The 22,527-nt window shown below is 36.2% G+C and overlaps 1 protein-coding gene across 2 annotated transcripts; it reads left to right on the plus strand.

Annotated features, from left to right (window-relative positions):
* The first annotated feature begins 6,906 nt into the window (after positions 1-6,906).
* On the plus strand, positions 6,907-16,169 carry LOC111893091 (mitochondrial import inner membrane translocase subunit TIM14-3). Of its 2 annotated transcripts, XM_023889169.2 has the most exons (5): positions 6,907-7,133; positions 7,764-7,827; positions 8,081-8,285; positions 10,947-11,116; positions 15,794-16,169. In XM_023889169.2, the coding sequence occupies exons 2-5, from the start codon at positions 7,766-7,768 to the stop codon at positions 15,981-15,983; spliced, it is 627 nt and encodes a 208-aa protein (XP_023744937.2). In that variant the 5' UTR covers positions 6,907-7,133; positions 7,764-7,765; the 3' UTR covers positions 15,984-16,169. The 2 variants fall into 2 exon arrangements, 1 of the variants encoding a protein (XP_023744937.2); XR_006184196.2 differs by lacking the exons at positions 7,764-7,827; positions 15,794-16,169 and adding an exon at positions 8,976-9,148 and having other exon boundaries at positions 10,947-11,084.
* The last annotated feature ends 6,358 nt before the right edge of the window (positions 16,170-22,527 follow it).

Genomic DNA, 22,527 nt, shown 5'->3' on the forward strand with positions numbered 1-22,527 from the left:
CTACCAGTATGCAAACATATCAAAGCAACAACATAACAACAACTACCCGGATCTCAATCCGATAAGGGCCGGCCTTGGTGCCGTAGACCCTGTTGATATAGTGAGGATAACTCACCTCGAAACTGCCGGCTGAAAGGATAAGATCCTGCTGCTCCAAACTCTGACACAAACTCCTCCACTAAACACCAAAACACTCAACTCAATAAATACCCTTAATTACCAAAATACCCCTGGAAGACAACTGGTCAACCGTTGGACAAGGTCAAAGTCAACCCCTGACTGACTCTACTCGCCGAGTCAACCCGATGACTCGCCGAGTCCCCAAGCTCAGAACTTCCCTCAATCCGCGACCTAACTCGCCGAGTCACCCCGAGACTCGCCGAGTCCAACAACTCTGAGTCCACTCGCACACAACTCACCGATTCTCGACTCAACCAGAAAATATTGGGACTCTTCGACAACACTCACCGAGTCCAAGAACAGACTCGCCGAGTCTAAGGCTATCTTCAACCTACTCGCCGAGTTGTTCTTACAACTCGCCGAGTTCCAGGCCATCTTCATCCAACTCGCCGAGTTGTTCTTCCAACTCGTCGAGTTCCAGCTCATCTTCAAGCAACTCGTCGAGTCTACCCATGTGACTCGCCGAGTACCACCGGTCTGAATCCATACAGAAGCATTCCAGGCCATGCAATTGATCCAAAACATAGATCTAGCCTCCTACAACCCATCCATCACGTAAAGTGGCAAACTTTACGTGAATCCAAAGAGATCTAGGCCTTTTACACTCTAGGGCTAGGGTTTGGGACATGATGGCTTCACTGAGCACTCAACCACAGGGACTTTAATGCACTCTAGCCCTTCTCCATTCCAGATCTGAGGTAGCAACCTCAGATCTAACCTCTAAACTCCAATATACCAAAAGATATGATCTCTAACACCCCCAAAATGATGAATCTAGACAATAGCAGCTCAAACAATGAAATAATACCTCAAAAGGAAGCTCCAAGAGAAGATTAATCCGGATCCTTGCAAAGCCCTTTGATCCAAGTCTCTTCTCCTTCAAGATGTCTTCAACAACCACTTCTCCAAGCTCCAATTCACTCAACAATGGTGTTTTCTCACGAAATCAGGGCTTCTGGAACTCAAGGGGTGATAAGGAGGCTGGGGAGAAGACATAATGTTCTTTATATAGGGCTTAACCTCCGGATTTAGGGTTTTCTCCACTTAGCACCAACTCGCCGAGTCCACCCATGCTACTCGCCGAGTTGGTCATTTAACACGCGACTAGAGTCGCGACCCTACTCGCCGAGTCCACTCGTGGACTCGCCGAGTCGCTCCTTCCCATTTTACTCTTTTAGCCCTTCAACTTTACTCTTGCTATTCTAGGATGTTACAATTCTCCCCCACTTAAATTAGGCTTCGCCCTCGAAGCCTATGGCAACTCAACTCCAAAAATACTCCCACAACACGCCACCTGGCCTTAACCGGACCAGGTCCCTCAAGGCATAACCATCGAAACTCGAACGCACTTCCTCTTTCCTTGCGGTGTCCTGTCCACCGTCTCGAGCCAGCCATCGGCTTTACCCTCTGATAACTCCACTTAACGACTGAGTACTACTCATGATGCAATACTGCTCCAAATCACAACCATCACTCGACCCATATGAGCTAGAAAATAACCATGCACCACCGGATTCCCGATCCGAGTCCAACTCTAATCATTCTGCTGACAGAAAGACACATTCTTCAGAGCAACTCCCATGAGTTCTCCTCTTGCAATCACATACACATGCTGAACTAGCTCTAGCACCCTCAGGTTAGGAAAACCCGATACACTGATGACATCTGCAAACATCCCCAGGAGGAACCACCACTACATACACAACTCCTTGATCAGAATCAAGCTGGGAGTCCCAGACTCCATCCCTGCATCCATCCTGAGACTCTTCACTCTACACCCACGGAATCCCTTCCACGTCCTCAGCAGACATTCCATCATGATGTCATTCCATACCACCACCGCAATTACGCTGCTCAATGACCGCCGTCGGACCACTCCGATCATAACTCTACACTGCTGCTTTCACTTCCGTGAATTTACTCTTCCTCTCGGAGCTACACTCCTCTCTCCCTCTTTCCTTACCAAGGAAATCCACTTGGCTGCCTTGTCACCACGACAAGTGCCATGGTGCTCACCCAACGCTGCACCACCCCTTTATAGCATAACCACTATCCATGCAACACACACGCTCTGAATCTGCTCGCAAGGACTCTCGAGTCCATGCATCATCTCCACTAATCAAGATCAATACCCGGGGCCAGACCTTCTGATGCTAACACATCGCAACATACTCAATCCATCTCCTCAACCGGACTAACAATACCTGCAGAGTCTTCAGCATGACTGGACCGCCTTACCAGGCCTTCCGCCAATCTGGACCACTCTCAGAACCTTCATCCAATCTGGACCGCCCTCCCGGGCCTTCAGCCTGGCTGGACCGTTTTCCCCCCTCGAGCCTTCTGCTTGACTGGTACGCCCACCGGCCTTCAGTCTATCCGGACCGCTCAAGTAACATCAATCACTCCGAGATATTTCCCTCAGGAAATCCTCCCATGCATACTGTTCTAGCCCTTTAAGGGTTCCGAACTCTATCTCAATCGCACATGCTCGATCTCGGCCTGATCTCAGGCCCTCCACTATCGAATGCCCTAGGTCTGCATCCCGCCCCGCATGCCTGCCACATACTCATACCAGCCTACGCTCTTGGCTGACAGAACACTGTTGAATCCCAGACAGCTCAACAATCTCACATACTCATCGATCATCCGGAGAATTTTCCAATTCTCCCCCACTTAGGGCACTGACTATCAACCACCGGTCGCTATCACCGACCTCCCAAAACAACCCTGCACAACACCACACTTACACGCGGACTGATTTCCCACTAGCACTAGCAACCTTCACAAAATAACATTTCCACACTAATCATCCCGCTCGAAAGAAACTCAATATGCAGCTAACCACTCCTCAGAAGGCAGATGCTACCCGACATTCAGACCAACGCCAGATTCCCACTAACAACCCCATGAATGATAACCAACGAAATTCCCAACACTAACCCATAACCATACCATAACTCTCAAAAACAACAAATACCACACCAAGAGCCACACAAAGATACTAGCACATAAACAATACTCCACAATAATCATAAGATAACAAGACATTAAGGAAGAAACATACCCGCGGCTGCATCCGACACTGCTCCGACCTCCTTTGCTGCAAGCTGAAAAGCACGACCCTGAGCCCTTGGGGGCTCCGCTCCACCCTGACCTCCACCTGTGATCCTCAAAGTGGCCGGTGCTGGAGCCTGCACCGGTCCTGCAGCAAGCTGTGGACAGTTGACCCTCAAATGTCCAACCTGATGATAATGGTAACAAATCCTCAAATCCCGAACCGGCGCTAACTTCCGAAAATCCCTCGCATAATGCCCTTCCTTTCCGCACTTGCGGCATGCACCTCTGGACCTACAAACTCCGATGTGACTCCTTCCACACTTCCCACAAGTGTGGCTACTCAGATCCCCCACTCTAGAATCAACGGTCTTGGACCGTTTTGGCACCGGCTGCAACTGCACCGGAGCCTGCCTCAGCTCACGCAACTGCAACTCAATCTCTAACTCACGCCGCCTGGCGGCCTCCTGCAACTCCAAAAAGGTCTCGAACCTCTGTGTAGACACAAACTGTCTGATGTCCCTCTTGAGCATGCTCAGATATCAAGACATCTGAGCCTACTCCGAAGCGAACTCAGGGCAGAACATCGCCCTCTCAGTGAACATCCTGGTGATCTCAGTCACCGACTCCGAATCCTGCTTCAGCTCAAGGAACTCCTGAGCCAATCTCTCCCTCTCAACTCGCGGAACATAGCGAGTGCTGAACATCTCCCTGAACTGATCCCATGAAACCGCAACCCTCTACGCATCCGAATATGACCCCGTGGTCAATCTCCACCAATCCTTCGCCCCGAGCCTCAACAGGTTCAAAGCACACCTCACCCTCTGCTCAGCAGGGCATGAACACGTGAAGAAACACCCCTCCACGTCCGATAACCACCTCAAAGCAACAATCGGGTCCTGAACTCCATCGAAGGTGGGAGGCTTCGTATTATCGAAGTCTCGATACTGAAAGCCCCGACCAGCTCCTCCCCCTGCCGCTGCTACAGCTGTTGTAGCCGCCGCGGCAGCCGTCTCTGTGAGAGCTGCATAGCGCTCATCAAAATACTCAACCATGGCGGTCTTGATCAACCCAAACAGCTCCGACAACTCATCCCGGAACAACTCAGCAATCTCATTTTACTCTTTTAGCCCTTCAACTTTACTCTTGCTATTCCGGGATGTTACAAATAGGGTGCAAACCCTAAAGATTAGGGTTTCCTCCTGATAGACCTACTCGCCGAGTCCATGCTTCGACTCGTCGAGTAGACCACTCAAATCCCGCGATCAAGCTGGCATCTACTAAACGAGTTAGGGCTACTAACTCGTCGAGCAGCTTTTATAAAATGAACATTTTGATGAATTAAATACGTACCAGGAATGGGGCATTACACAAATGGTCACCATGATGCGGTTTCAAGGTCAGAACACGTGTTTTAACCTGTTAAGAGCTCATTTCGATCCATTTGAATGGGGAATCGAATGGGAGTTCGAAGGTGGCGATTTTACTGCGCAAATGGCACCAAGACAAGCTAAAGATGGTGGATTGTTAGGATTTTCATCATCTTCATATTAAGGTATGATTTCTCCACTTTTGGTGAAAATGTTAGTTTGTATAGAAAAGTTGAATTGATTAATCTATAACTTGGTTTTGATGGAGATGAAAGTGCTTAAAAGCTTTACTTAAGTTTAGAGAGTGATTTCCATAGTGAAATTAATACAATGAGAGTTAGGGTTTGAAACCCTAACTAGTGATTATGATTGATGAATTATAGAGTATATTATAATGAATTAGGTAGTATGGGATGCTTAATTCATTGGTTGGAATGGATTAGAAGTAGAAAATGAGAAGTTAGAAATAAGATTAAATAAGTGGTCATTTTGACCAAGAGAGTCATTAAGCGCTTAATAGGCTAAGACAAGTATTAAAAACTTGTATATTCGTATGAATAGACTTAAGAGCAAAGAAGATGGATCAAGATGCATCAATGGAAGAATTGAAGAAAAAAGATTAGTTAGTATTCACTAACTAACATTGTGAGTTATATCACTCTCTCGCTTTAGATTATGTATGTTTATATTATATATATATATATATATATATATATATATATATATATATATATATATATATATATATATATATATATATATATATCCATGAATGTTGGATCTTGGGCACTAAGTGAATGCCTCCAAGTGATTTAATGAAGATAAAGGATGGTTATATGTATAAGAACATGTATCATAGCATGTACGTATATTTAGAGTATGCATGAGTTATACGTTTAGAACCATGTATCAAAGCATGTAAGTATACTTAAAGAACATATGGTTAGATGAGAAATGTATTTGTTAAATACCTAAGAGATGGTAGAAAGAGATAGAATATGATTATATGCATTATAATCATATATATAAGTATGTATGGTATGGTGTAGAATACCTAAAAGTTATGAGAAGAAGAATTAGATAAGTACTTAATGAGTTAAGTACTAGATGAGTAGTAGAAGATCTATTGATGAGATAAAGAGATGGCCTATCAGACATCACTTGCATCATAACATGTAGGTATAAAACAACACATACCATGGTGCTTTCCTTCTTTTTGTTAAAGTCGGGTTCTACCCACCTCTATGTGTTTAACAACAATTATGGGCCAAAATAAAAATGGGAAAATATAAGACATCCCGATAGCATAAGCAAACACACTTATTTGGCAAACTAAACCTCAAACTAGAATCTAGACTTTTTTTTAATTGAATTGCTCGAACTATGTACCTTCATGATCACCGTTTTCAGCTTTCAATTAGTTGCGGTTGATTTTATTGTCTCTCATTAGGCCTAAAACCGAACATTATTAGATATTTAACAGTCAAACATTTTGTTATGTAAGAAAGCAAAATAAATGATAAAACAATATAATGAATTAGCATAGTTCAGTTATTGTGACCTACGTCCATTGGCAGGAACAGAGACAGTTATTTGGCTTATTCAAAAGTGATTAAATTGGAATTCTAAGCTACGGACACTTGCCCGAGATCACATATAAATAATAAATTCAGGCCTAACGACCATCGACATACTCCAAACACTTATCTCTTCGAAATCGTTGTTCGGGTTTCCATCACTTCATTTCACATCAGATTATTCATTTGGATCACCAAACTCCAAGTTACACGTTAGCATGATTTTAAATTGTCTTTGGTGTCTTAAATCCTTACACCTAAAGTTGAATACAAATAGTCAATGGCATTTAGACATTTAGCTTTGTCAAACAAAACTGACAAACTTCCTAAGGTTTAGTTTACCAAAGACTTGGACAACAAAATGAAAAGTAAATAAGTGAAATCGAATCGAGATAATTTCTTACAATGAGACCCCAAGATCTCACTATAGATCTTACTTCATAATCGGTTTTATTGTGATCGAAATCAATTTTCAATTGTAGGATTTTAAGATTGAAAGATCTTAACAACCACAGAGAGGTTCAAAGTAAATCTTAAAATTAGAGTCTTAAAGGCAATGTTTTCTTGTTTTCTTGTTTTGATTAAAAGTTCAAGTCAATTTATTATCATATAAAATACACCCATTCGCGTCTTTTTTTAAGATTAAATTTTCGTAATTTTGTAATAAAGACAACCGAGCACCTACCAATTTAACTAAAGACCATGCTATACTATCATATTATATGGGCAGCAAGGGTGGAAAGCAAGTCGGCCATCCAAACTTCATTATACTTCTGTTCTTGACATCACCAGGCATACCCAGTTCTTGAATTTGCTACTTGGACGAAAAGTGTGAGATTGTTCGAATCATCTAATGCTTATTCAACAACAAAACCCCTAAATTTGAGGAGTTGCAAAGCCAATTCTCTTTTCGATATTTTGTTGTTCAAGTTCAGAGATATCCAGTTAAATGGTTAGTCATCCTTTTAGTTTTTACTCATTTGTGATTTATCCGTGTTCATGTGTTGTGGTGATGTGTTTAATCTTTAGTTTGTTGCATAAACAATTCATTTTTGTGAGATAAAGATTCATGGAAGAAAAAAAATTTATTACTTATACATCAGGGGAAAAGACCCAATTCTGACAGGTTATACGTGTTAAATATTTTTTTGAAACTCACTCGTTTGCTGAAACTAATTAAAAAGACCAAGTAATAACTTATTTATTTTTATTATTTTTTGCGTGTGTTTTTTTAGATCCGTATGTTTTCACAAATTAGTTTTTTGTTAAAAATTCTTTTGAATCCTTTTACATATTCGTTTTAAAGCGCGCATGCTTGTAAAAACATGTAAACTTTCATTTTTTTTTTTTTTTTTTTTTTTTTTTTTTAATTTATAGTTAAAGATAGCTCCATTGTAAATTTTGTTTTACCTATTATACATACATAAATTTTCTACAGCAACACCTTGAGATATCCTATATTCCTATGACAACTTTTTAATTCTAAGATTGCTTATAAATTAGGGCTAGTGTAGTAGTGTTAGACTATAAAGTACGATCAAACTGCCAATAATCGAATTTCCTTTTGATTCATTAAAAACAGAGATGGAAATCTGTGTTGTGTCCCTCTCTTACAAGGATGATATGAAGGTAACAGTTGACTTTAGGTACGTTCAATGGTCAACCTAATTGACCATTTGACTTTTGTCGAATATGTCATGGCAAATGGTTAACCTCGCACCCTTACCATGTGACATTACAATTTGATATATACTGATGTAACCATCCCATTTTGATTATTTTGTAATTAACCCATGTTATATTGTCCTTAACTTACATGTTGATATTGGGTTCAGAAATCTTTACGTATGATTTCCCTAATTAATTAACTTTACTTTATCTTTTGTTATATTCCATTAGCATTGATCAAATTCTGGAAATAAATTACATTGCATCGGTAGCATTGAGCTTCAACGTCCTTAGAAGAATCACCGTTTCTCGAACAAGGTCCATGACGAAAAATCAACAAACTAATAATGACAACAATAAGAACAGTGGAACACTTCCACTTTCTTCTGGTGAAACAAAGCAAAATAGTTTGTCACATACATTGGCTCAAATCGAGGTACCCCTTAAATCTTCTTTGAATGGGTTTGGTAGTAAATTTAATATGTTGCTTAACAACATAATATGTTACTAGCAGAAAAATTTGGAAATTTTGGAGCTATCTCTTCTTAATGAATGTTTTAATTGGTATTCTCTTATATTTTCGTATTACCTATCTTCCTATACATATTAAACGATGACATATATAGATTAAAATACTATCAATTTCATTAAATGTGATACATATAAACATAAAGAAAATATAGTAGAATATTTAATCTCTTTTTAATCGGAGTTGTGGGTAATTTTTGCCGACATTAAATTTTCCATAAAATGGAAAATATAGTAAGTTTGTTACATTAAATGATCAACGAAATAACTTATACCAAGAGAATCCTTACAATTGGACTTTTCTTTTTTAAAAAGACATTTATTTCAATTTAATCCATAAGTAGGTTATCTTTTTTTATTTGGCAATTTTAACATTTAGACAGGAGGTTACAAAGTTTCTTGAATCTGATGTTACATTGTTTCTTATTTGCAAAATTATATTACATATAATAGATACAACATCATCCCAAAAAGATTTAAATAAAACACATGTAGGTTGTGGTGTACAATAGTGACCATTCATAGTCAATCTGTATCATTGGTTAAGTGGTTAATGTTATGTACTATACCAATATATTTTAATGTTTTTGGGTTAAAGTCTCCTTAGACCTCCAAAGTACTGCTCACGAAATGAGTGGAAGAAAGGCTGTTGGTCGTTGTGGTTCGTACTCCCCACCACAAATCTCCACGACAATGACGAAGAACGGAGGAATAGGGTGGTGTTCGTGTTTGTGGTTCGTGCCACGGTGAACAACGGAGCCCTCCGTTGAGGTATTCCGGATGACCTTATATGTGGCTTTAGGAATTATTTATAGGGTTTTTGATACAAAAACCTTTAAACTTGTAAAAAAAATAAAAACACTTTTATCCTAAGATCGTTTTTATGCTTATTAATGTTTGAAATTTATAAGGTTTTATTTATTTTTTTAAAATTTTTTGTACTCTTGTTATTTTTTTACCTTTGACAGCAGATTTGTAGGTTCCCGTTAAATAAAACTCGCAAAAAAACCTTTAAGCTTACACTTAAAAAAATATTCTAATTTCTTTTTTCATATTAAATGTATCCATATAGAACAAACTTATTTATACATGGAAAATATTTTTTAATTAAACATTGTATTTTGTTCTTTTTAAATGGCATTTCATTATATATAGGTTTTTGGCATATTATACATAAACATATATTTTTGGAAGTATAAATACGTATTTAGAAGTACATAAAAAAATTTTAAACATATAAATATGTATTTTAGTATGTTTTTAGAAAAATTAATATGTATTTATATTTCCAAATACATAAAAAATTATCTATATTTCTAAAAAAAACTTAAAAATTGTCTTTATATTTCTAAAAAAACATAAAAATGTATTTATATTTTTTTTAAAAAAATACATAAGTATTGATTTTTACATTTCTTTGAAATATATTAATGTATTATAGATACTGGATATTAATATGTCATTTAAAAGCATAAACACTTATTTTTATATTTTTAAAAGTAGAGATATGTTTTTTAGAAATATAAATACGTATTTTTATATATTTTAGAAGTATAAATTTTTTAAGAAATATAAATACATATTTTTATGTATTTGGAAGTATTGACTTAGAAATATAAAAAAATATTTTTATGTTTATAGAATTATAAATACATTTTCTTTTCATATAAACACACTTTCAACTAAATTTATATTTTTAAAAGCATATATTTACATTTTAAATCGTATAAATATGGAAAAATCACGCATATAAAGAAATATCATTTAAAAGGAATGTAAATATAATGTTTAATTAAACATTTTTTTTATATAAATACATTTTTTCTGTATGAATAAGTTTAATATGAAATAAATGTGTAGGATAAAAACATTAAAAAAGATTACAAACTTAAGTGTTTTTCTTGAAAATTTTAATTCATGGTAATCTACAAACTTGCTGTTATAGGTTAAAAGGACAATAGTAGAAAAAAAAACTTGTAAAGTTAAGACTTTTATGAAAATAAAAACGAAATTAGGGTAAAATCATATTTTACGATAAACTTTAGGGCTTTTGTATCAAAAATATAAGGTGGTCTATCATTTTTTAAATGCCATATCATTTTTTAAATAAGCAAAACAAGGGTAAACAACATTCTCCATGATTCAAGAAACCTACAAGCCACTCTCTATTCGCTAAAACTCTCAAATTAAAAGGTAATATAAAAAATAGGGCCTAAACCGAATAAATGTAAGTCTTTTAAGAAAAACTAACAAAAATATTATCATATGGATCAGCAAAATGTTGGAACCATTCCTGCATTTTTTTCTAGTTATCATTTAATAAATACATCTTACTTACCAAAGATAAAGAAACCTTTTTACCGAGCTTGATAGTTTAGTTTCTCTGAAATCTGATGTACATTGTTCATATATAAATGCAATTTGTGTGCTTATTAAGAAACATGGATCGACCTATTGGGGATCTCACCATGTGTTATGGAATCCATTTGTGTTTTTGCTTTGATTATAACACTTCTAGTTTCATTAAAGAAATTTATACTTATTGAATATGATGCTAAAACATCCACAGGTTACTCCACTTATGATAGGAGTTGCAGCTGTTGTTGTTACTGCTGCTACTTACGCTTGTGCTAGTCGATTCAAGGCTCGATCAGTTTCACCCATATCCCGTAAATTTTATAAAGGGGGTTTCAAACCTCAAATGACTAGAAGGGAAGCCGCTCTTATTCTCGGAGTAAGGTACACTACCAAAATCTTATTGGTTGCTACTTTGGATATATGATTCAACTTGAGAATGGATTATAACTTTATAAGGAGATTAGTGAGTTGAAGTTAATAGTTTTTGGCAAAAGTACTTTAAGAATGGGGTAAATTACACAAATGGTCCCTGTGTTTCAGGGCAGTTTGCGTGTTTCGTCCTTAACTTTTTTTTTTTAATTCGGACGGTCTCTATTTTATATTTTTGTTACGTCTTTGGTCCCTACTACACTTAAAAAGACTATATTGCCCTTATTTTGTTTTTTAATTAAATTGTTATTTATTTATTAATTTATAATTTATTTAAACAATAAAATAAAGAAATTAAAATAACCCAACACTCACCCTCAACATATCCGCTTCTAAATCTAATATGATTTATCTATTCTCTATTCTATCTCCTTCTCCCTTCTTTAAGCCAAGGTAAGAAACTCAATAGGCTATCAGACTACCAACCAAGAAAAAACTAACTGCCACCGGAAAACACCATATGTTGTCAATCTGTAGTCTAAAGTCGTCGGTCTGCAATCTAAAGTCGCCAATCTGCACTATCAACCATATGCACCATCGATAGTCTTTGGATCTAACCGAAACTTACAGACGCCTTCGATCTCCACGGTCGTCGATAGTCGCCGATCTATACCACCATCGCATTCATATCCAATGTCATTGGTTTGGATATGCAACGTCATCGATCTGTACTATCACACCCACGAACACTCTCCTTTCTCGAATATTTCTCGTTTGATTTTTTGTTAGGATTTCTCGATGGAGTGTTTTTTTTGTGGCGAAAGTGGTGATGTTTTACTACGGTGGCAGAGGTGGTGGTTTTCCGCCTAGGTGGGGTGAGGATGAATGTGGGATGGATAAGAAATATAATGATAGAGAATGGTGTGGAAATCTAAAGATGGTGGTCCAGTTACGTCTGGTGGCGACGTCGTTCGGTAGCGGTGGCAGAAGGTGTTTCTCTGACAATTTGTTCGTTTTTTGTATGTTTTTCCGACGAAAGAGACATGTGCATTTTTTCCATACACTTTTTCTAACCATAATTTGGGTAGAGCAGATTTTTGCATCTTTCAACAGAGGTTGTGATTTTTCGGCGAGAGGAGTGAGATTTTTTGGCAACCGGACACAAGGAGGCAGGTAGGGATGGAAATGGGTCGGGTACGGGGCGGGGTTGACCATCCCTGTCCCCATCCCCAAGCGCCTAACCTCGTCCCCATCCCCGACGGATGCGACGAATAGAATCCCCTCCCCTTTGAATTTTGGGCTTTTCACCGGCCCATCCCCGATCCATCAAAATAATAAACTACACTTGCACAAAAAAAAAATCAAGTTTAATAAGTGAAAAAATAGATGCCATAATCAGATTATGTTTACATATTGCATAAAATCTAACAAGCATCAAAACAAGGAGTGACGATTTGGTATACGGACCGTCGAACAAAGTGAGGATTTAAGAACTCTTGGAATTAGGAACATAATTTGATATATGGACTCTCAGTCCAATACAAATCAATTCATTCTTAGTAGAATTATTTCATAATTAATAAATTATCAATATAGTAATATTATAATACTTGTCCCCAATTGGGGCGGGTCAACCGAGTTCCCCACCGGATCGGGTGAAATTACCCGTTTTTGTGAGGAATACTTGTCCCCAATTGGGGTGGGTCAACCAGGTTCCCCACCGGATCGAGTGAAATTTTCATGTCTAGAGGCAGGGGAGGGGGGAGGGTTCAATAGTGTGGGTTCTTGAATCAAACCAATATATATATATATATATATATATATATATATATATATATATATATATATATATATATATATATATATATATATATATATATATATATATATATATATATATATATATATATATATATATATATATATTGTAATACTTTTCCATATTTAATTAATATTTTTTAATTAATTGATAATTTAAAAAAATAAAAGAAATCGTAAGGGTAAATTAGTCTTTTTATAACTGATAGGGACCAACATGCAATAAAAAAAAGTAGGGATGGTCCGAGTTAAAAAAAATGTTAAAGACCAAACACGTAGATTACCCTAAACTACAAGAACCTTCAATTTACCATTAAGATTATGAATAATATCATATAAATTAATAATAGTTATTTGCATAAATAGACAAGGATTAATTGTAAATACAATTGATTATTGAGATAAATGTCATATTATCTAACTACCACCAACTTAGGTATGAAAATGAACTAAAGATAAATATGTATATTTCTTATAAGTTTTCCACCAACTTAGGTATGAAAATGAACTAAAGATAAATATGTAGATTTCTCATAAGTTTTCATTAGTGTTATTGCAATACCAAGATGTTATTATTAAAGATGAACCGCGTGTTGGAAATTACATGGGAAAATCCAAGGTTGATAAAATCATTATAATATAGGTGGGAGGGATAAACTTAAATACATTTGAAATAGTCAATCCCATACATGCACCTAGTTGTTGTTGGATGTGATACATGTTAGGCCAATAAATATTTATTAGGCTAACATTCGAGAAACAACATCATATTTCTTACTCTTCCACAAGACATTGAACAAAATACAAATATATAGAAACAAGTAGTAGTAGATTCATGATCATAAGGATCTATATCCCAATCAGCATCACTATAGGTAAGATTAAAACCAAGAGAAGTAATCAATGTAGAAATTTTTTCAAACCAAGCAAGATGGGTTGTTGAGACCATATAGAGCTTTTCAAATCCGAAAAACTTCACTCGATTGGTGAGCATACATGGGGAGGGGTCATGTATACCTCCTCATGAAGATCACCATTCAAGAATTCATTCTTGACATCTATTTGGAAAATTTCCACTGGCAAACGGATGAGACTCCTATCAGAGTACGAATAGTTGTCATTTTTGCAACTAGAGCAAATGTCTCCTCATGATCCATGACATAGTTTTGTGAGTAACCTTTGGCAAAAAGTATGTCTTTGTATCGTTCGACTAATCCACCAGACTTGGTTTTGATCTTATAGAACCAACAAAAACCGATAGTAAGATATTTGGTTGGGAGAGGAGTTATATCCTATGTATGAGTCTGATAAAGGACGCTAAGCTCTTTATCCATAGCATTCTGCTAGAGCGGATCATAAACATCCTCTTTGTGTGGCACATGTTCGAATAGACAATGTACATTGACGATAAAGGTTGCAAATAGTGATGAATTAAAAGAATACGCAAATTTTGGGAGCTTAGTGCCTCTGCAAGTACGAGTAAACATACGAGGTAGTAGAGGATCTAGAGTCACAATACTTCGCTCTGGTAGATGTATGCTAATTCGATCTATCAAGTTGGTCCTTCATGGATACGTTATTTTGTGACTTAAACTAGCAACACAGTAACATTCGACTGATATTTAGCCGATTTAAGGCATATTTTGGGTAGTTTTGGCCTATTTCTAGGACTTCTTTCTCCTTGTAAATCTCTTTTGGAGATTAATGGTTTCATATCTTCATTTTAGTCACTTATAAGTGATTTGTTAGCCCCATTTGATTGTTGATTAATACTACATGTCGTATGTTTCTCCTCATGGATGTACACAATGACCCCGATTGTGGAACCACGTTAAATACATGTGTTTCATGATTTATTTTATTTTCATTTACATTTGCTTTATCTTGGTATGTGTTGTTCTCTTTATCAAGTATTTCTCATATTTTTTAATCCTAGTTTGTTATCTATTCCGTTGTTAGGATTTCCACTTGGTTATTAGACCAAGTGTTTGATGTACCGTTGGGATATGTTTGGATTACTATGATTTGGACCCGCCATAGGATCCCCAACAATTTCCTAATACAAAAAAACTGAATAAAACAAAGTATAAACATCAAAACATGGATTTCATAAAAAAAACAAAAAGCTACAAACATGATCCATCGTCACACAAAAATTATACATAGTACACAACCATAGGATGTTTACAACATCCAACCTTGGGATTACGGTTGTACTAGAGTTGAGATTCCATGAACACCAAGGGAAAATGGAAAAGTATCGCTCCTATCTACTGTAACCACTAACCACACTTGAGAAAGGTTATCGTGCTCCGCAAAGAAGTGTCATCCAATTAAACAATTAATATAGAAATGGTTTGCTAATATCATTCAAAAACACGCTCCTTGATTTAAAAAGGTTAAAAAAATCTTAATTTCTTGATTGAAAGTCATCCATGTCAATAAGTTGGAGTTGTAGTCATATTTGTACTTTAAAACTCAGGGATATAACGAGCTTGGGCCAACAATATCAATTGTTCAAGACCAATGCATGACTTGGAGGAGGATGAAAATACTTGTTTCTTCTATAATTCATTGCACATTTTATGCTTTGTACATTATAGTATTTATATTATATTTTATCAAAGTGTGTCTATTTATGTTCCAATCCCATTACCAACTACTTGCTCTTGATGTGTTACCCTATTATAAACGAAAAAACTGCATCCTTTGCATAATTTCACTTTTCCATATCTAAAGTTTACAAGAATCAAAATCCATTTCATAAATTACAAAAATCCGGGTCGATTGTCTCCATGAAACAAATAGACAACTTGAGTGAAATATGAACATGTGAGTGTGACAGGATACTTTATTTTTACATATGTACAGGGGAAGCATCACAACAGATAAAGTAACTGAAGCCCATCGAAGGGTCATGGTTGCAAATCATCCAGACATTGGTGGTAGTCACTATCTTGCTTCCAAAATCAACGAAGCGAAATACAAGCTCATCAGGAAGCCCAACAACACTGATTCTGTTTTCTCATACGATTTAACTGTGGATTCGGATTCTGACTAACATTGTTTATACCTTAAGGCTTAAACTATCATGGATCTTTTTGCAATATATGTTTTTGTATAATTCAGAGAGTGGGATTTGGAGTTTATAAGGATTTGTTGTATTGAGTATTGACTATATTTATTGTCATGGGATTGTCTAATTACATTCCGATTGTTTCATTACACGAAATATCATTTTTTAAGATAAAACTGCAAATTTGATCATTGTGTGGATGAGATCCAAAATCTTTTCCATTTGTATGGATGGTCCAAAATCAGAAAATTTATGTGGATTTGGTCCTCACAAACTTTATTATATATGAATTTGGTTTATATCCTACCTAAAATGACTAATATGCCCTTTAAATGATTCATTTTTAATTTTTTTAATTTATTGTCTTTATATATATATATATATATATATATATATATATATATATATATATATATATATATATATATATATATATATATATATATATATTAAGTTGCAACTACAGTGTCACTCAAATATTTTACTATTTATTGGGTTTTGCTATTGTAAGTACAAAACAGGGTTAAGTATAGATCAAGGTATAATTTTTATAGAATGTAATATAAATTGTGAAATAAAAAATCTCATATTTATAATTTCTACCCTACAAAATTTTTAATTAAACAGTTTTTGTCTTTTATAATTTTAAAGTTAAATTATTGTATTTTTAAGTTACGTTGTTGATCCCTTACTATATTTTAAGGTTACATTTTTGGTCTTTTACATAATTGTTTTTATAGTTATAATTTTTATAAACATTACTTTTTTATTTAAACGTTATAAACTGTTACAGTATTTATTATGATATTAACTCATAAAATTAACTTGTTCAAGGTAGTCTTCAAACTTTATTTTTGTATGCTTTCTCTATACATAATTGTTTGGTTTGTAATGTTATTTTATACTTTTACGTTCCACTTTACGGAAAACTCTTTTGCAATGTGCACCACAAAAAGTATATAAATAAAGTTACGATCTAAACACGCTTGAAGGTTTAAACTATGTTGAAAGGAGTCTCAAAATTTCTCCCACCAAACCTAATCCATGTCACACTGTGTTTTTTCAACATACCAGGTTTCTGCAGCATCGCGCGGATGGTCTAAACCCTAGTTTATATTAATACCAATTTAGAAATAAAAAAAATATGGCCCACCTCTCCCTCTCTCTCTCTCTCTCTCTCTCTCCAAGAATTAACTCTATCTAGAATCTACCTCACTATACAACATTTTGTAAAACTTCACCAAAGGCGAATTCAGGTTTCGCATATTTCGTCTCCCTCCATTAATTGTTTTGGTCACTGATTTCATCTTAGTAAATTTTTCATTAATTGAGATTTGAATAAGAAAGGAAATTTCTATAGATTTTCATTTACCTTTCTATTTTCATCTATATTTTCTTTAATGTTTTTGGGAATCTTTTTCCAATGCATTGTGCTAGTTATTGAGTTTTCATGGAAAGACATTTCTAGTTCTGATCGAGTTGACTCAATGAGTCAAATGATGAATCTAGTTGACAATAATTCATAGGCCAAAGCCGTGATTTGAAGAGCAAACTCTAAAGATATGGAGAGGAAGGGAGGAAATACTGCTCCTAGTTCATCATCACCAGGGGCGGTTCTATGTGGGTGCCAGTAGTGATACCGACAACACCTGCTTTTTCTGTACACAGTGCAAAAAAAAATGAATTTTTTTCTACTATTGTGTCACTACTTAAAAAATATGCAACTACATAAAAGAAAATATGCCACTACAGGCGAAATGTTTTTCCATGCCATACCTAGTAGGAGATCTTGCGTCCGCCCCTTACCATCGCACACCTTGAGGTCCACTAACAAGGAAGTAAGAGATCTCTAACATGTAGAAGGAAATATGAGTGGTAAACATGATATGAAAGAGACATGAATATTCAGGTTGTTGTACATTGCAGGTGTGCACTTTTTCCTCAAAATCGGACATGAAAACCTTTAAATCAGACCTTAAAACCTCTGAAATCAAAACTTGAAACCTCTGAATTCGGACCTTGAAAACAAGCCATATCACCACCACCATCTTCATGATGCCATATCACAGCCAACACCACCACCTGCAATCGGTGGCAAGAAGAAAGAGGGGAGAGTGAAAACCGATCTAAGGTTAGGGAGAACATATACAAGAGAGGGGGAGATGGATATATGAGGGTATTTTCTTTATATTGGTATGTGTAGTTACAGGTGTATGTGTGTGTGTTTTGAGTTGTAGGTAGGTGTGTATGTGTGTGTGTGTGTGTGTGTGTGTGAGAGAGAGAGAGAGAGAGAAAGAAAGAAAGAAAAAAAAAAAAGAAAAAGAGAGGGTATATTATTTTTCTTTTATATTTAAATTAACAAACTACTAAAATAAATATAAAAATGAAAAAAAAGAAATTAAAAGGGTAAAATAGTCCTTTTAACCTTTTTAGGACCAAAAACACAGGAAAATCCTGCTTTTGGACCTTTCATGCAAGTCAGAAATTTTTTGGACCATATCTATATTTTTTGGGAAGCCATAGGGAGCAATTTTGTAGTTTTGTCTTTTTTTAAATATCAACATAAACAACATTGTAACATCTTTACATTGAGTTATTTTCATTTTAAACCCTAAGTATGAGAATTTATTTCATTTTAGACCTTGGATGTGAATTAATTGCAAATTGGACCAAAATGGAATTTTCGTAAATTATGGGAGTTGGGCAAGAACGTTGTACGTAAGTGGCCATTGTGCAAACCCTAATCTTTAGGGTTTGGACCCTATTTAATCATTCTTAATTCCTAAACCTACCTTCTTTCATCAGCCTCCAACCCACCTTCGTCCCCAAGCAAACCTTATTCCATTTTTAGAGCATTCTTTAGCATTTGTGTGTGTTTTGGTAACCTTGAAGGAGAGAGGAAGAAGAGAAGGTCATCTTGGAGGAGTGGGACTCTTTGGATTCATAATAGCAACGTCATTTGGCATCATTTGGAGGTAAAAAGCTTTGGACTTGATTAAGAGTTGTTTAGATCTTGTTTAGTTATGAAATGAAGTTCTTTTGGTCCCAAAAGCTTGGTATTATGAGTATGGATTATTTCAATCCATATAAGCTATCTTTTCATATGTTTTGGAGCATCTAGAAGCATAAAAATGTAACCTTGGTTGTTAGATTCCTTCCATGCATGAGTTACAGGGTCTTAATGGGTTAAGTAGTTAGGGTTTTCATGTTTGTACACTTAATGGTCATGCAAGACCATAAAGTTGGAAACTTTATGGTTAAGGATGTTCTTTTAGGTTTGGATCTAAATTATGGAAAAAAGAGATTAAGGATTAAGCTCTTGATAAGAAAGGAATGAAGCCCCTCGCGAACGTTGGGCGTAGCCCAGGAACACTTAGCGTTTGAGGTGAACCATCTCGTTTTCTGGTCAAGTTGTGTACGTTAAGCGTACAAGCTGAGTACGATGGCCATACTTAGAACTGTTGACCAAGTAGATCGATCTGTATAACGACTGTTATTATTGATAATATCTTATTTATAAGTTCATAATAATTATTACAAACATAAATATAAGTTATACTTAAAGCATGGTATACATAACTTAACTTACAAATTGTTTAGTGGAAAACCAGACTCTACGTGGGCAAAACTTTGAAACCGAAAAATATATTTCATCAGGATCTCTAACGCTCCATAGCTTCGCTACAAACACCTAAGAAGTACTAGAACTGGACCTCGAGGGTTTGTGAGAGGTTGGGAGCGTTTGTGAATGACTTGGCAAAGAGATGTGTAAGAAATCAGCCTTATTTATAGCCAAATTGTAACATGCCGATGATAAGGTACTTCTAATTTTAACCCTATAATTTAATTATGTTGCATTTTGGTCCCTAAGTTTAAGAAAGTGTGCAAAAGGAGCCCTAGTGTCATTTTCGTAAATAGGCATTGGGGGAGTACGCCATGTGTACGTGTGTATGTTGAGTACGCTGGGCGTACTTGCCAGATTTGGAAACCTTAATTTTTAGGGTTTAGCTCATATTTAAACATTCTTATGGCTTTATTTCCCCTCACCTCATTAGTCTCTATCCCTCTTGATACGTTTTGCAACCCTAGTTCACCTTGAGAAGCTATTTCAAGCCTAAGTGTGTATTTTGTACTTAGACGAAGAAGGAAGGAAGCCAAGCTCATCTTGGAAGAGTGGAGCACTTTGGATCTGGGGTTTCTACATCATTTTCAACCTTGCTAAGGTATAAATCTTGCAACTTTACCCCTTTATCATATAGATCTAGATTTGGATGTCTTTATGAAGATTTTTGGTCCTAAAGTGTTAGATCTTGAGCATGGCATGTTCTTGACCATTAAGATGTCCTTTCAGACCCTAGGAGGGTCTTAAGTCATAAAAATGAAGTCCAAATGGTTGGTTTTGTCTCATGCATGTTATGGAGGGTCTTAAGGCATTAAGATGTTGGGTTGTTATTGATTAAGCACTTATCGAGCATCCAAGGTCATAAAGTTGGAAACTTTATGAATCATAATAATATTTTGACCTAGGGTCTGCATTTAGACGTGTTAAGACGTTGTATTAAGCTCTTAATGGGAGAAAATGGAAGTCTGGGGGTTACGTCGTGCGTACCTGGGAGTACACCCAGCGTACGTAGTCAACGACACCGTTTTTGGTCAAGTGGAGGAGTACGCCCATCGTACCTCCAGAGTACGCCCAACGTACGCTTGTTGAGTTGACTCGGTTGGATTGACTCTTTTGATTTATTGATTTCGACTAGTTTGAACTTGACTTTGACCAAGTTTAACCTTAAGTGTATTTTGGGGTTTTGATGGAAATTGGTCATTTGGTTGGAATAGGTGTCGGTTAGAGCTGAGATTCGGAGTCGAGACCTCATCAGCATTTGTCCAGTTTGTGAGGTGAGTTTTCCTCACTATACCTTCAGGTCGAAGGCACCAAGGCCGTCCCTTTGGATTTGATATCCTGTTATGTATGTTATCATGAAGTAGTGATATGTTAGATCGATATCCTGGTATATAGGATGATGCTATGCTTAGTGATCTATAGATCTGCCTGACTATCTTTAGAATGTTATTATATGATATATATATATATATATATATATATATATATATATATATATATATATATATGTGTGTGTGTGTGTGTATGTGTGTGTTATATGTGCACATATTTGATTGGTGATTGAGGCTTTACTGCTTTTTGCGTAAGCCAACAGGTTGGGGGCATACCAACCCGATGGTTGATTGGGCCCGAGGGTATTCCATCCCAAGGATGACAGGACCCGTTGTAGATTGGCATTCCAACCCGATTGTTGATGGGTGTGGGGTATTCCAACATGATGGTTGACTGGACCCACAGTATGTTAGCATTCCAACCTGATGGTTGATTGGGCCTGCGGTATTCCAACCCAATGGATGATTGAACCCTACAAGTTGTTATTCTATATGTTATATGTTTATGTGATGGTACTTTGGGGGATCTCACTAAGCATTGGCTTACAGTTTTGGGTTATGTTTCAGGTACTTCAGATGACCGCGGGAAGGCGAAGGTGTGACCGTACACATCCTCATGTTTATGACTTATGATTTTGGGAGACTCTAATGTTGAAATGTTTTTTGAAAACTCTGATTGTAAACAATTTGTGAATTTGGGTTGTTTATAAAAAGTTTATATTTCTTGTAATTTTTATGGGTGTTACACAAATTCATAGAGCGCACCACGCCTATGCCACGTGTCATCATCTGGAGCCTAACCATGGGGAGGAAGGGTGGAAGGAGATGATGCCACTTGTCACCATCTCATGTTGCCACGTGTCGCTCATCCAATACCACTATTTTATTATTTTTCTAAAATTCGTAACTTTCACATACGGGCTCCATTTTCGATCGTTTTTATATCCACGTGTAGCTATCGATGAGTACTGCAACTTTCGTTTAGAATCCATCAGTTAGTTTTCAATTTATTGTTCGTTTTACAGTCTGAGAAGGCTTAGAATGTAAATAATGTTGCAAAATTCATAACGTCTTCATTCGAGCTCTGTTTTCGACGCTCTTGCAGTGAGTCCCATCTTTCCACACCGAAAACATTTTAATGGAACAAAATTGTTGTTGCAATTTTCCACATGCTTTTTGCGACACTTCTCACACTTTCTACTATCATCTCTTCTTGACTCGGTAAAATATGGTTTTCTTGAAACTTTTCCTATTTTCGAGGATCCTTCGGTTCTACTTTCCCAATGAAGCTTTTCTCCTCTTTTTTCTCTATCTCCACCTTTTCCCTTTCTTGATCTTGACATCTTAGTTCTATCTCACGATCTCTTACAACATCTATCATTTGACGGAAAGTGGTATACTTGGAATCTCGTATAAATTCATGTATATGGGTCCTCAGTCCCCATTGGTATTTGTCGGTCTTTCTCTCTTAATTATCTACCAATTTCTTACAAATCGGGCTTTATTGTTAAAATCAACGGTGTATTCTTGAACTAATCTTGTTCCTTGTACAAAATTGGGAGAATTCGTTCTAATT

Source organism: Lactuca sativa, chromosome 6 (assembly GCF_002870075.4).
Source record: "Lactuca sativa cultivar Salinas chromosome 6, Lsat_Salinas_v11, whole genome shotgun sequence".
Classification (NCBI taxonomy): Eukaryota; Viridiplantae; Streptophyta; class Magnoliopsida; order Asterales; family Asteraceae; genus Lactuca; species Lactuca sativa.

Excerpts from the sequence above, each read along its gene's own strand:
- LOC111893091 (XM_023889169.2), top strand. The coding sequence starts at position 7,766 with ATGGAAATCTGTGTTGTGTCCCTCTCTTACAAGGATGATATGAAGGTA. Across the intron at positions 8,286-10,946 it reads ATACATTGGCTCAAATCGAG|GTTACTCCACTTATGATAGG; the intron begins GTACCCCTTAAA and ends AAACATCCACAG. Across the intron at positions 11,117-15,793 it reads GCTCTTATTCTCGGAGTAAG|GGGAAGCATCACAACAGATA; the intron begins GTACACTACCAA and ends ACATATGTACAG.